Genomic DNA, 13,740 nt, shown 5'->3' with positions numbered 1-13,740 from the left:
TCGATCCTAAGAATGCTGACAAAGTGTGCAAGCTCCAACGCTCGATTTATGGGCTGGTGCAAGCATCTCGGAGTTGGAACATTCGCTTTGATGAGATGATCAAAGCGTTTGGGTTTACACAGACTTATGGAGAAGCCTGCATTTACAAGAAAGTTTAGTGGGAGCTCTGTAGCATTTCTCATATTATATGTAGATGACATACTGTTGATGGGAAATGATATAGAACTCTTGGACGGCATCAAGGCCTACTTGAATAAAAGTTTTTCAATGAAGGACCTTGGAGAAGCTGCTTATATATTAGGCATCAAAATCTATAGAGATAGATCGAGACACCTCATAGGTCTTTCACAAAGCACATACCTTGATAAGATATTGAAGAAGTTCAATATGGATCAATCCAAGAAAGGGTTCTTGCCTGTGTTACAAGGTGTGAAATTGAGCTCAGCTCAATGTCCGACCACGGCAGAAGATATAGAAGAGATGAGCGTCATCCCCTATGCCTCAGCCATAGGTTCTATTATGTATGCCATGCTGTGTACCAGACCTGATGTTAACCTTGCCGTCAGTTTGGTAGGAAGGTACCAAAGTAATCCCGGCAAGGAACACTGGACAGCGGTCAAGAATATCCTGAAGTACCTGAAAAGGACTAAGGAAATGTTTCTCGTTTATGGAGGTGACGAAGAGCTCGTCGTAAAGGGTTACGTCGACGCGAGCTTCGACACAGATCTGGATGACTCTAAGTCACAAACCGGATACGTGTATATTTTGAATGGTGGGGCAGTAAGCTGGTGCAGTTGCAAGCAAAGCGTCGTGGCGGGATCTACATGTGAAGCGGAGTACATGGCAGCCTCGGAGGCAGCACATGAAGCAATATGGGTGAAGGAGTTCATCACCGACCTAGGAGTCATACCCAATGCGTCGGGGCCGATCAAGCTCTTCTGTGACAACACTGGAGCTATTGCACTTGCCAAGGAGCCCAGGTTTCACAAGAAGACAAGGCACATCAAGCGTCGCTTCAACTCCATTCGTGAAAATGTTCAAGATGGAGACATAGAGATTTGTAAAGTACATACGGACCTGAATGTAGCAGATCCGTTGACTAAACCTCTCCCTAGAGCAAAACATGATCAACACAAGAATTCCATGGGTGTTCGATTCATCACAATGTAACTAGATTATTGACTCTAGTGCAAGTGGGAGACTGTTGGAAATATGCCCTAGAGGCAATAATAAAAGCATTATTATTATATTTCCTTGTTCATGATAATTGTCTTTATTCATGCTATAATTGTGTTATCTGGAAATCGTAATACATGTGTGAATAACAGACATCAACATGTCCCTAGTGAGCCTCTAGTTGACTAGCTCGTTGATCAACAGATAGTCATGATTTCCTGACTATGGACACTGGATGTCATTGATAACGAGATCACATCATTAGGAGAATGATGTGATGGACAAGACCCAATCCTAAACATAGCACAAGATCGTATAGTTCGTTTGCTAGAGTTTTCTAATGTCAAGTATCTTTTCCTTAGACCATGAGATCGTGTAACTCCCGGATACTATAGGAGTGCTTTGGGTATGCCAAACGTCACAACGTAACTGGGTGACTATAAAGGTAGACTACGGGTATCTCCGAAAGTGTCTGTTGGGTGACATGGATCAAGACTGGGATTTGTCACTCCGTATGACGGAGAGGTATCACTGGGCCCACTCGGTAATGCATCATCATAATGAGCTCAGAGTGACCAAGTGTCTGGTCACGGGATCATGCATTACGGTACGAGTAAAGTGACTTGCCGGTAACGAGATTGAACGAGGTATTGGGATACCGACGATCGAATCTCGGGCAAGTAACATATCGATAGACAAAGGGAATAGCGTACGGGGTTGATTGAATCCTCGACATCGTGGTTCATCCGATGAGATCATCGTGGAGCATGTGGGAGCCAACATGGGTATCCAGATCCCGCTGTTGGTTATTGACTGAAGAGTCGTCTCGGTCATGTCTGCTTGTTTCCCGAACCCGTAGGGTCTACACACTTAAGGTTCGGTTACGCTAGGGTTGTAGGGATATGTATATGCAGTAACCCGAATGTTGTTCGGAGTCCCGGATGAGATCCCGGACGTCACGAGGAGTTCCGGAATGGTCCGGAGGTAAAGATTTATATATGGGAAGTCCTGTTTCGGGCATCGGGACAAGTTTCGGGGTTATCGGTATTGTACCGGGACCACCGGAAGGGTCCCGGGGGTCCACCGGGTGGGTCCACCTGCCCCGGGGGGCCACATGGGCTGCAAGGGGGTGCGCCTTGGCCTAATGGGCCAAGGGCACCAGCCCCACATAGGCCCATGCGCCTAGGGTTCAAGGGGGCAAGAGTCCTAGGAGGGTAAGGCACCTCCTAGGTGCCTTGGGGGGGAGGGAAACCCCCCTTGGCCGCCGCACCCCTAGGAGATTGGATCTCCTAGGGCCGGCCACCCCCCCTTGGCACCCCTATATATAGTGGGGGAGAGGAGGGACTTCATACCTGAACGCCTTGGCCTTTGGTTGCCTCCTTCTCCCTCCCCAACACCTCCTCCACCTCCATAGTGCTTAGCGAAGCTCTGTCGGAGTACTGCAGCTCCATCAACACCACGCCGTCGTGCTGCTGCTGGTGCCATCTCCCTCAACCTCTCCTCCCTCCCTTGCTGGATCAAGAAGAGGAGACGTGGCTGTTCCGTACGTGTGTTGAACGCGGAGGTGCCGTCCGTTCGGCGCTGGTCATCGGTGATTTGGATCACGTCGAGTACGACTACATCATCACCGTTCTTTTGAACGCTTCCGTGCGCGATCTACAAAGGTATGTAGATGCATCTGATCACTCGTTGCTAGATGAACTCCTAGATGATCTTGGTGAAACGAGTAGGAAAATTTTTGTTTTCTGCAACGTTCCCCAACATCCCCCTCCTCCCTTCCCCTATATATAGTGAGGGAGAGAGAGGGCAGCCGCACCCTTCCCCTGGTACAGCCCTCTGCCTCCTCCAACACCTCATCCTCCTCCGTAATGCTTGGCGAAGCCCTACCGGAGAACCACGAGCTCCATCACCACCACGCCGTCGTGCTGTCGGAGTTTTCCCTCAACTTCTCCTCTCACCTTGCTGGATCAAGGAGGAGACGTCTCCCAACCGTACGTGTGTTGAACGCGGAGGTGCCGTCCGTTCGGCGCTAGGATCATCGGTGATTTAGATCACGACGAGTACGACTCCATCAACCCCGTTCACTTGAACGCTTCCGCTTAGCGATCTACAAAGGTATGTAGATGCACTCTCCTTCCCCTCATTGCTAGATTACTCCATAGATTGATCTTGGTGATGCGTAGAAAATTTTAAATTTCTGCTACGATCCTCAACAATTACAGTAGATGCAAACCCTTGTTCTAGCGCTACGGGGCACTTATGTAGAGTCCGCCGCCCCTCGTATGATTGCGTTACAAGGGATGAAAGATGGAGTTTTATTACAGGCGTTACTGGTAACTGATGCTTTAACTATACTTAACGTCGGGCGTCGTGCTCCTCGGACATGCTTGGACGAATAGTGAAATTGTAAAAAATATATAAATTATTCTGGTTCTTTTGTGCAAAACGTTGACAAATGTTCTAAGTGCTCGCAAAATTTCATCATGAAATCACATTCGTGGATGTCGTGGCAAAAAAGCAAAATCAATGCTCCAAAAATATCATCTTCAAAAGCATTTTGGAGTGCCGATTTTTCTGCCACGAGTGTCATTTCAAAATGAAAATTTGCAAGCTCCGAAAGCATTTGTTAAAGTTTACCTGAATTTTTTTCTCACTTTTCTGAATTTACTCTTTATGGCAAGCTCATTTGAGCTCGCGAGCAATTGGGGACTTTCCTCTTCTCTAGCTTCTACTACTCAACTATATATGTTTGTATTTCATACACGAAAATGATATATGTCGTTGTTTGCTTTTTTTTACTCTAAACACACTCCACTTTATTTGATTATAAAAGTTCATAAGGATACAATGTAAATCTGAGGGATCAGCGAGCGTGTGGCGTCTTAATTTCTCTTCCTTCGAAGATGAAGGAACAACGAGAAAATTGTTGAGATGTAAGATTGATCTCCTTAATAATGCTAGAGTGTAGCCCACCCATATTTCCATGGATATCTTTGATCACATCTTGATAGTCTGAAGCTATTTGTAAGTTTGCAAGTGATAAGTCAAGGAAAAGTGAGAGTGAGTGCTTCTCAAGAAGCCAATGTCTCCAATGATGTTGGGTCAATCACACCTTGACATTTTATCGCCGAAGAGCCTAGTTATTTTTCAGTGGGATCCTTGCAAATTGCGCTGTAAGTCTCTTCCATTGCATCGCGTGACACGACACCATCAACACAAATTGCGCTGTAGGTGGCAGGATCCATCTGTGATGTTGTCTCGAAGGTGTTTGAACTACCGCATGTTGCTCAAAGGTTTGCAAATCTGAAGCTCCCTTACATAATTCTTGACAAACTAATTAGTAGCTAACGGCCCTGAAATACATGCTTATGGATAGCCTTTCTCCGAGCATTGCCAAATCGCCCATAGTGTTACAAGTATCTTGATGAAATCCTCGTGCGGTATAGACTCCATATGTCCCTATTTGCTAGCTGAGTGTTGCGATACATATCGGTGCAATCGTCCACGGGCGTTGTTACGTGTGTCGGCCCGTTAAAGAACCGAGGCGCCCTAAACCGATTAGCTATGAGCAGTTTTAGGAAGCTTGTCAGCCAGTTTCAGGAAGATTCTGGGCCTGTATTTTCTTTTCTTTTTTTTCAATTTTTCACTGCTGGTTTTCTATTTTATAGTTGTATATTTGGTTTTCGTTTTTGTTTATTTTTGTGTTCTGTTTTCTTTGTTTTATGTTTTCCTTTCTATTTATTCATTTTCTTCTTTTTTTGAAGAATTCATGAATATTTTAAAATTTTCTAAATTTATTTGAAATCATGATAACTTTTCAAATTCATGAATATTATTTGAATTCAAGTATATTTTTAAAATCTATGAATATTTTTAAAATTCATGAATAATTTTTTGGATTCATGAACATTTTACAAATTCAGAAATATTGTTCAAATTCGCAAACATCTTTTAAAATCTCGTTTTTCTTCAAACTATTTTTTTTAAATTCACGTAAATGTTCAAATTTGTGATTATTTTTCAAATTCATGGATATGTTTTCAAATTCAGGAACATTCTTCAAATTCACGATCACCTTTTCCAATTGGCGGTTTTATTGAAATTTATGATCAATTTTAAAATTCATGAACATTTTTGAATTTAAATAAAATCAAACAAAATAAAAATTTCATGTGCATTTGTCGCTGATCTCGAATAGAACTCTAACGGTAGAGGGGTGGAGCCTGGATACCATTATTCGGCCAAACTTTTCCCAATTTAAAGTTAGCACATGAGTGGTGTGTTATGTGTGCTCCTGGAAGCGGAAGGAACCAGATGTCCAAGAGAGATGGGAGCTGTTGGGATTGGAATTTAAGAACGAACTTGCTAAAACAGATTCCACGAGACCTAAATCACCATTCAAGTGGCTCCCAAGTATAAAAAAGGACAGACTCAACTCATGAAATATCAAATGACGGCAAACAACAAGCACCACTCAACTCAGCACATATTAGGGTCCTGGAAGCTGAAGAGTATAATTGCAGTATTAGTCACAGAATCTAATCAGAGTCATCGCAAACTACAACTATTATGAAGCTTCAAATTAAAATGATGCTAGAGTAGCCATTGGGAAACACACATACAGTATTTCGTTATTATGAACACATGTATAAAACAACGGAACACAGTACCGTACAACTAAAATATAATACCCTGAGCTGAAAAGTACTCCCTCTGTTCACAAATATAAAAGATGTTCTAAATTTTTTTCTCACGTTTTAGTGTGTTTGTCCACTCATTTCAGTCCGTATATGGTCCATACTGAAATATCCAAAACATCTTATACTCCTTCCGTATCATAATATACGACGTTTTTTGAGTAACAAATATGAAAGCCAGACAGCTACAATCCAGAACAGAAAACAAGTTTTGAGGATACAAATACCTAAATGTGCAACATACATAACATACTGCATTTCATACGAACGATCAAGGAGAAGCACAGAACTCAAAACATACAAATGCCTGTCCTAAACAGTACAGGTGCTTATTCGCAAAAGAAAAAAGCAGTACAGGTGCTTAACTGCATAAGTACTCGACTGCAGTTAGCTTTCGTAGCACAACTGTCACTTCTACACATGCTAACCGCAATTTAACAGTCTTTCGGTATAAAAAGTAAATCCCAACTAACATAAGGCTATGCTACGTTGGTCACGCAATGGTACGTACAAAATTATGGATGTACTACCATGTAACAAAATTGCCCTTCCTACAGTGCCATTCATAGAAAATTCCCACGAAGGGCATATGTTCCTACATTCCTTTTGAACAGTAATGTCTCAAACGATTCATTAGCACCCTTGCTGACAGGAAAAAGCCATGGCCAGCCACAGCATAAGAGACTAGTACTAGATTGAATGATACTACAACTATACAAGGTCAGAACAGGTGAAATCGCATTATGTTCAAATTCACAATATCTGGTCATCTACTGCCATTGCTCTCCACAAGGGAATTTTTGAATGCTGGCCTCTTTATGCTCTTGCCAGAGGTACCTTTAGATGTCCCAAGTTTCTTGACTGGACTTCTTAATGATGTTGTACAGTTTTGTGAATTTTGCTCTCTAATATTCCTTGTAGGCATTATTTCATCAAGAGCCTTGCACAGTGCCTCTTTAGCAATTTTATAGCGCTCAGTGGATGTTGAGCCCTCTTTTGCACATTTGTTTGCATCATAGCAAAGATCATTGTACCTTGAAGTCGAAGGGTCCTCACAGTATCCCCTTAGTTCAATGTAGTTATCCAGGGTGACAGTACTTTTTGCATGCTTTGTCCAGCGTTTCAAGACATAGGCCTTTGGAAGGAAACGCACTCCTTCGATGATGAAAACTCGAAGAGCATGCCTGCACAAGATTCCACAGCTCTCGAATAAGCAACAACTACAGCACACTGTACTTTGATCTGGACTGAAAGAGACGATATGTGCCTCCTCGTCACCATCATCTACTGTCAGGCGGTACTTGTGTAGCATCCTATCCTCGAGCCTCTCTGCATGGTACCCAAAGGACTCCGCAAATTGTTCCTGAAATATATCAAACACTTTCCTAGAAAATACTAAACCTGCTTGTTTCTCCACTGGTGAAGCAGTCCTCAGTGCTGGTGGTTGAAACATTGTCAGATAATCCACCTGGGCTTCTTTCGCATGGAAATTACAAATAGCTTGTTCAAGTTGCTGCACAGCCACCACTAACTGGGTCTTGGACGAGAAGTATGTATCTATAATCTTTTCAAGATTTTGACAGCTTTGTGCAAGCAGGTTTCTGGCATGAAATGATTGCTTTGTGTATGCAGGGGCCCATCGTTCACGAATATCATAAAGAGACTGTAAATGTTCATTATTTCTAAAGCCATGTTTTATGAGAACTGATTCCCAACATGATTCAAATGATTCTTCTATTCTGCATCCATCAATGCACTTTCTCAGATCAGTTATGAAATGGTCTAGTCCTGGATAAATACTATGCAACTCCTCCTTGACAGTACCTAATATATGCTTTTCACAGAAAATATGACAGGTGTCAGGTAATACCTTGGCAGCTGCAGCTGCCATCTCTTGGTTCAGCTCTGTTACGAAAGAAACAGGAGGCCTCACATGCATTGCTTCAAGCCATTTTTCAAATAACCATACAAATGATTCTTCAGATTCATCAACAAGTAGTGCACAGCCAAAAATAACAGGCTGCACATGATGATTGACACCTGAAAATATGACAATGGGTATATGCTCCTTGTTGCTCCTGTATGCTGTCTCAAACCTAACAGCGTCACCAAAATGGTAATAAGCCATCCTAGCGCTCGCATCAGCCCAGAAGATATTAACCGTGTCCTCATGCTTGTCAAGCTGCACAGCATAGAAAAATGCAGGGTCCTCAGCCTGTACCTTTTTAAGATATTCAAGTAGGCTTTGAGCATCCTCTGGCCCTAGATCATTGTACCGGATCTCTCTATGAGGCTGAGAATCTTGGCCATTCAATAGAAGATTCCGTGTGTCAGCAAAGTTCTTTGCAATGACAAGTACCTCACCTTGTGAGCGGACACAACAAACGCTGCTTGCTGGTGCAGGGTTCAGCTCATGACTGTGCTCTAGGATGAGTTTGGAGACCCTCCAGACACCTTTGTCCTTCCGAATTATCTCAAACAGTGCATTACAACCGTCTCTGGAGGGATCTCTCTTGGTATCGTCTCCATTGTTCTCCCGTCCTGAATGGTAGCGGTGCCTTGAGCACACAAGCTTCAGCATCTTGAGTGACTCATCTTGTGATTTCCGAGACTGGCGCACGCGAACTTCAAATCCTGCACGGATAGCATACGAGTAGTAGAATGTCTTGGCAGACTCAAGGGATTCAAACTCCATGTCAATGTATGGGTCAACCATAGTATCGCTCTCAGTGGCTATATAGTGCACTGTGCTGGGCATCCCAACCTCATGGTTATGCTCCTTAACAAGCTTGGTGGCAACCCACTTGTTGTCGCCTCTGCGGAGAACCTCAAGCATGGCATTGCAGCCTTCCCTGATGGAGGCTAGCCTCTTCCTTGTCTTCTTCCCTTCAACAACACGCTTCTCCTTGCTGAACCCTTCCTTTGAGCAAACAAACCTTAGCATGATGATGGACTCACTGCACTTGGACTTACGGGACCGAGCGATGCGGACCGAAAACCCAACACGGCCAGCATAAGCAATATAGAAGGTCTTGGCAGCCTCGCCCGACTCGAATTCCATCCCCACCCGGGGCTCAAGGCAGGGGTCGGCTTCAACAGGGAACAACTCCTTACAGACAGACTCTGGGTGTGAGACCACTGCCGGTGGCAGCGATTGTCCTTGGTGGTCAAGAATGTGCACACTGTGGAGCGCCATCTGGTCGACGCCATGGACATGGGTGCTCACGCCGAGGGAGGCCCAGAAATCGATGCTGTCATCCTCGAGTTCCACTCCCTGGGGCTCCATCATCGCCTACCCCCCGACCTCCATTACCCTTGCCCTCAATACCCTCCCTTGTATTCTTAGCCCTTCCCTCCACCACAGAAGCAAATCAAGAACCAAGAAACCAACCAACAGCTGCCACTCTCTGATGCCCAATCCAAAAACCAGAAAACTACTCCAGGTCTCTCTCCCTCTGGCTCTACGATGCCTCCGCACCTTCTGTGGGGAAGCAACAAACCCGATGCTTCAATAACTTCACCGAGAAACAGTAAGCAAGTAACTCCGGTTGCACCAATCGAGAGCAAGAACCCTAGTAATTTGACCCAGTGAGACCTTGGTTTCCAACAGAACTGCAGGGAAAGGAGGCTGATTCAGTGAGTAAAGAGGAAAGGCGGTACCTTCAGGTTGCTCGGCTGCATGGGAACCGCTAGGGATCAGACTAGCAAACTAGCATGGGAACCGCTAGGGATCAGACTACGGAAGCAGGAACCATGAAAGCAAACTAGCAAACTACCTACACAGTAGAAGTAATATATAGTTAGCTTTCCAAGCATGGAATAAACACACTATAGAAGCTTATGCAAGAAATAAAATGGTCTGTAGCAACTACTAATTTGGCAACCTGACTGTACCAATGGAAACAAAGAAATCTGAAAGGTGTGAACTTGCATTATATGCATATATATATATACACGTATGAAATGTAGGAAGCATGATGAGAGTATTTAAATACAAAATATGGTCTTACAGTGTAACAAGTACAGAAAAAAGTAGAAGCATATTCTATTGCAGCAAACTATCTGCAGTGAACAACAAACTCAATAAATTCAGAAGCATGGATACACAAAACATCAATTTCATGCTATCTTAACATACCCATGCCTAGCGTAAGCATAACATTTTGAAACTGAAATTAGCAATGCCTAGCGGCAACTTGTGTGTGCATCCTTTTTGTGATGAACAAACCAATTTTGTCAATTTCAATTGGTAATTTTGTTAGCCTACACACACTGAAATAAGGGGGGAAATCATGATTTATCAACATATACAATTAGAATAAAATAGAATCTACCGGTAGCAGGATGGTACCTCAAAATAAGAAGATAAATTGGCTGCATTTTACATATCTGAATTTCGAAAATTTTGTAAAAGTAGGAATATGGAAGTAATCTATGGACACCAAAGAAGTACAATTTAGAAGACCCGTGAGTAGGAAGCATGAAAATGTGCTATGCCGATATGACTCATTTCAATTGAAGCATAGAAAAGTTAACTAAGATTCTCACGAACATGGAGATGCAATTTTTAACACCTACACTCCAAATTTGCGAAAATGGTTGAACTATGGAAGCAAAACTATGTGGACCGAAGCATACATAGTAAGTAGTATAATTTGGAAGCTCCATAAGTAGGAAGCATAAGAACAGTGATGCCTGAACTAACTCATCTTTGTTGGAAGGATGGAAATCTGAAAAAACGACTGAAGTATGATTGCTGCCGCCAACATGGGTATGTAAGGGTGTGTTTGGTTTCTGTCAGGAAGTGGGACGGTACGGGTCGGTTCCGTTCCCAGAACTCATTCTCGCGTTCGGATCGTCGAAGGAACCGGAATCAATCGATTCCAGAGAATGGCATATTCCCTGTTTATACCATTCCGAGTGGTCTTTCCAAATCGGGCGGACCACGCAGAACCGCTTGCCTCTCGCCTCTCCGTCACATCCTTCGCGCGCCTGCCTACTCCCGTTCAGCTGCCGACCATCACCGGCGACCTCCGCCGCTCGCCGAGCTCCTTCCCCACCCTCGCAGCCCTTTCCTCCTCCTCAGCCTCCTATCCGGACAAGCCCCTTCCTCACCGAACTCCAGAAGCTCCGCGCCAGGGACGCCGCATCCGAAGCCGACGGGATAGAGGTCCCATCCGCCGTCTCCGCCGCAGTTGTCCGGGGCGGCTCCTCTTCTCCCCGTACCTGACTTCCTGCATCACCCGCTCGAGCCAGCGAGGAGCGGCCAGGGCTGGGATGCCTCCCAGGCGGGGAGTGGCCGTGGCGGGGATGCCTCCCAGGCGGAGCCCAAGGATGTCCCGTGGGATCGCTCGCGACCCTCTCCCTAGATCGCCACCATCTCCCTAGATCGATTGGAGTTCTTGCTCAAGTCCGGTATCTATCAATTTTTGGCATTCTGTCCCAAGGAACCGTTCCATCCGACCTCGTTCTCTTCTTGCCGAACATCAAGATGTTACATGACATTCCACTTGGTTTTAGAACCAAACACACCCTAAGTTCGTGTAATCCAAAATCCAAATACACCTAAATTGGTTGATGGTTTAGTGTTCTATAATACACAACGAACAGTTCGATTTCACAGCCAACAACATTCCATATTCAATAGGATATGAGTATATCTAGCATTGAATACTGGGCACATTAGAAACCAACTTGCTTTGCAGAAATTAAAAACTGGAGGACCGAAGAAAAGGAGCGGCCACTGTTCTTACTCCAGTAGCCGGCAAGCGGTTGATCCTCCGGGCAGCCTGGCGAGGCAAGAAACGGGGTGGTGATGGTGGCTGCGGCCACCCTAATTCCCGGGTGACGCACCGGCGAACTGGACCCGGGGCGGCATCGGGTGGGTCGCTGCAGGGGGGTGCACCTGGGCGGCGTTGTCGTAGATAACAGGGAGGTGTGAGGGATGGTTAGCTCGTCGGTGAGGTGGGGCGCAGAGGGTCGAATCTGGGCTGCGCCGGCGGAGAGAACATGGCAGCGCTGTGGTTCCTGAGCTAGGAGGCGAGGGGGAAAAAATCTACGAGAATGGGTCTAACTCTCCAACTGGTTAGATCCGCTCGGATGCACGACACGTGGACATCACAATCTCAAAGCATCAAGCCCATTCCCACTTGTACGTGTACTCTCTCAAGGCTTGCTCGCCCTTGTCCATGGCGGCCGCTCTAAATGACGTCGCCGCCGGCAGCCACCCAACAGTCGGCTTCTCGCCGGTGGCCTCGCGGTAGAAGTGTACAAGATACTCTCGTCCATGGTGGCGAAAGTATGGTCAGTCCTACATGTCGAGGTAGCACTGGCTCACGACGGCAGATGGCAGGCCACCGACTAGAGCCGGGTTGATCCTACATGCTCACGTAGCATGCCTTCTCGTGCATCAAATTCGTGTTGCAGATAAAGAAGTTTGTCGATTTTTCCAACGTATTAAAGACAGTACAAGTAATACTGTTTGAATGGTGGTTTTGATGAATAAACATGAATGTTTATATCGTGGTTACGGAAACGCAAATAGATGCGAAATATTTTCCTCCCCCAACTGGCCTAGAAACTCTAGCCGCCATTAGCGGAGTCCAACGTTCCAGTGCCATTTTTCGGCGGCTCCTCTCCGTCAACAATCTTTAGGATCGTGTAGCTTTAGGTTTTACGACCTAGTAGCTTAGGTTTTAGACGTCTTGGCTTTGGCGGTAGCAACAACGATGCCAAATAAAGAAGCTCTAGATGCTTTCCCGACGAGGTAATCGGCTTTATGGTCGGTGATGGATTTAAGAACTAGTCTTCTTAAGAGAAGATGTCACGGGGATGACATAATGGGCTTTTATGGCGACTGCTCTAAATGACATCACCGCCGGCAGTCACCCAGCAGTCGACTTCTCGTCGATGGCCTCGCGACAGAAGCGTACAACACTCTCGTCCATTGCGGCGAAAGCCTGGTCGGTCCTACATGCCCAGGTAGCACTGGGTCACGACGCTGGATGGCAGGCCACCGACTAGAGCCAGGTTGATCCTACATGCCCATGTATCATGCCTTCTCGTGCATCAAATTCATGTTGCAGATAAAGAAGTTTGTCGATTTTCCCAATGTATTAGAGACAATATAAGTAATACTTTCTTAATGGTGGCTTTGATGAATAAACATGAATGTTCATATCATGGTTACGGGAACACAAATAGATGTGAAAAGTTTTCCTCCCCCAACCGGCCTAGAAACCCTAGTCGCCACCAGCGGAGTCCAATGTTCCGGTGTCATTTTCCAGCGGCTCCTCTCCGCCAACGGTCTTTAGGATCATGTAGCTTTAGGTTTTACGGCCTAGTAGCTTAGGTTTTAGATGTCTTGGCTTCGGCGGCAGCACGACGACACCAAATAAAGAAGCTCTGGATGCTTTCCCGACAAGGTAATCGACTTTATGGTCGATGATGAATTTGAGAACTAGTCTTTTTAAGAGGAGATGTCACGGCGATGACATAATGGGCTTTTATGGTCCATCGATGGATTTGAGAATTAGTCTTTTTAAGAGGAGATGTCACGGCGACGATGTAATCGGCTTTATAGTTGGTGATGGATGATACGTCCATTTTGCATCATGTTTATGCACTGTTATTTATAATGTTTTATGCATAATAATGCTTTTTGGAGTAATTCTAATGTCTTTTCTCTCATAATTTATAAGGTACACATAAAGAGGAAGAATTCCGGCAGCTGGAAATCTGGACCTTGAAAAAGCTACGTCAAGCTACCTATTCTGCACAACTCCAAATGAGCTGAAACTTCACGAGGAATTTTTATGGAATAAATAAGAAATACTGGAGCAAATAACTATCGGAGGGGGGCCACCTG

At 45.0% G+C, this 13,740-nt stretch overlaps 1 protein-coding gene across 2 annotated transcripts; it reads right to left on the bottom strand.

Moving 5' to 3' along the window:
- Positions 1-6,407: 6,407 nt before the first annotated feature.
- LOC119301453 (protein FAR1-RELATED SEQUENCE 5-like) lies at positions 6,408-11,946 on the bottom strand. 2 transcript variants are annotated; one of them, XM_037578414.1, is made up of 3 exons: positions 11,627-11,946; positions 9,534-9,649; positions 6,408-9,445 (listed from the first exon to the last, which is right to left on the bottom strand). In XM_037578414.1, the coding sequence occupies exon 3, from the start codon at positions 9,160-9,162 to the stop codon at positions 6,640-6,642; it is 2,523 nt and encodes an 840-aa protein (XP_037434311.1). In that variant the 5' UTR covers positions 9,163-9,445; positions 9,534-9,649; positions 11,627-11,946; the 3' UTR covers positions 6,408-6,639. The 2 variants fall into 2 exon arrangements, with proteins under 2 accessions (XP_037434311.1, XP_037434312.1); XM_037578415.1 differs by lacking the exon at positions 9,534-9,649 and having other exon boundaries at positions 6,408-9,485.
- Between the last annotated feature and the right edge of the window lie 1,794 nt (positions 11,947-13,740).

This window comes from Triticum dicoccoides, chromosome 5A (genome assembly GCF_002162155.2).
Source record: "Triticum dicoccoides isolate Atlit2015 ecotype Zavitan chromosome 5A, WEW_v2.0, whole genome shotgun sequence".
NCBI lineage: Eukaryota > Viridiplantae > Streptophyta > Magnoliopsida > Poales > Poaceae > Triticum > Triticum dicoccoides.
This window is presented reverse-complemented; position numbering and strand designations above follow the sequence as displayed.

Excerpts from the sequence above, each read along its gene's own strand:
- LOC119301453 (XM_037578414.1), bottom strand. The coding sequence starts at position 9,162 with ATGATGGAGCCCCAGGGAGTGGAACTCGAGGATGACAGCATCGATTTC.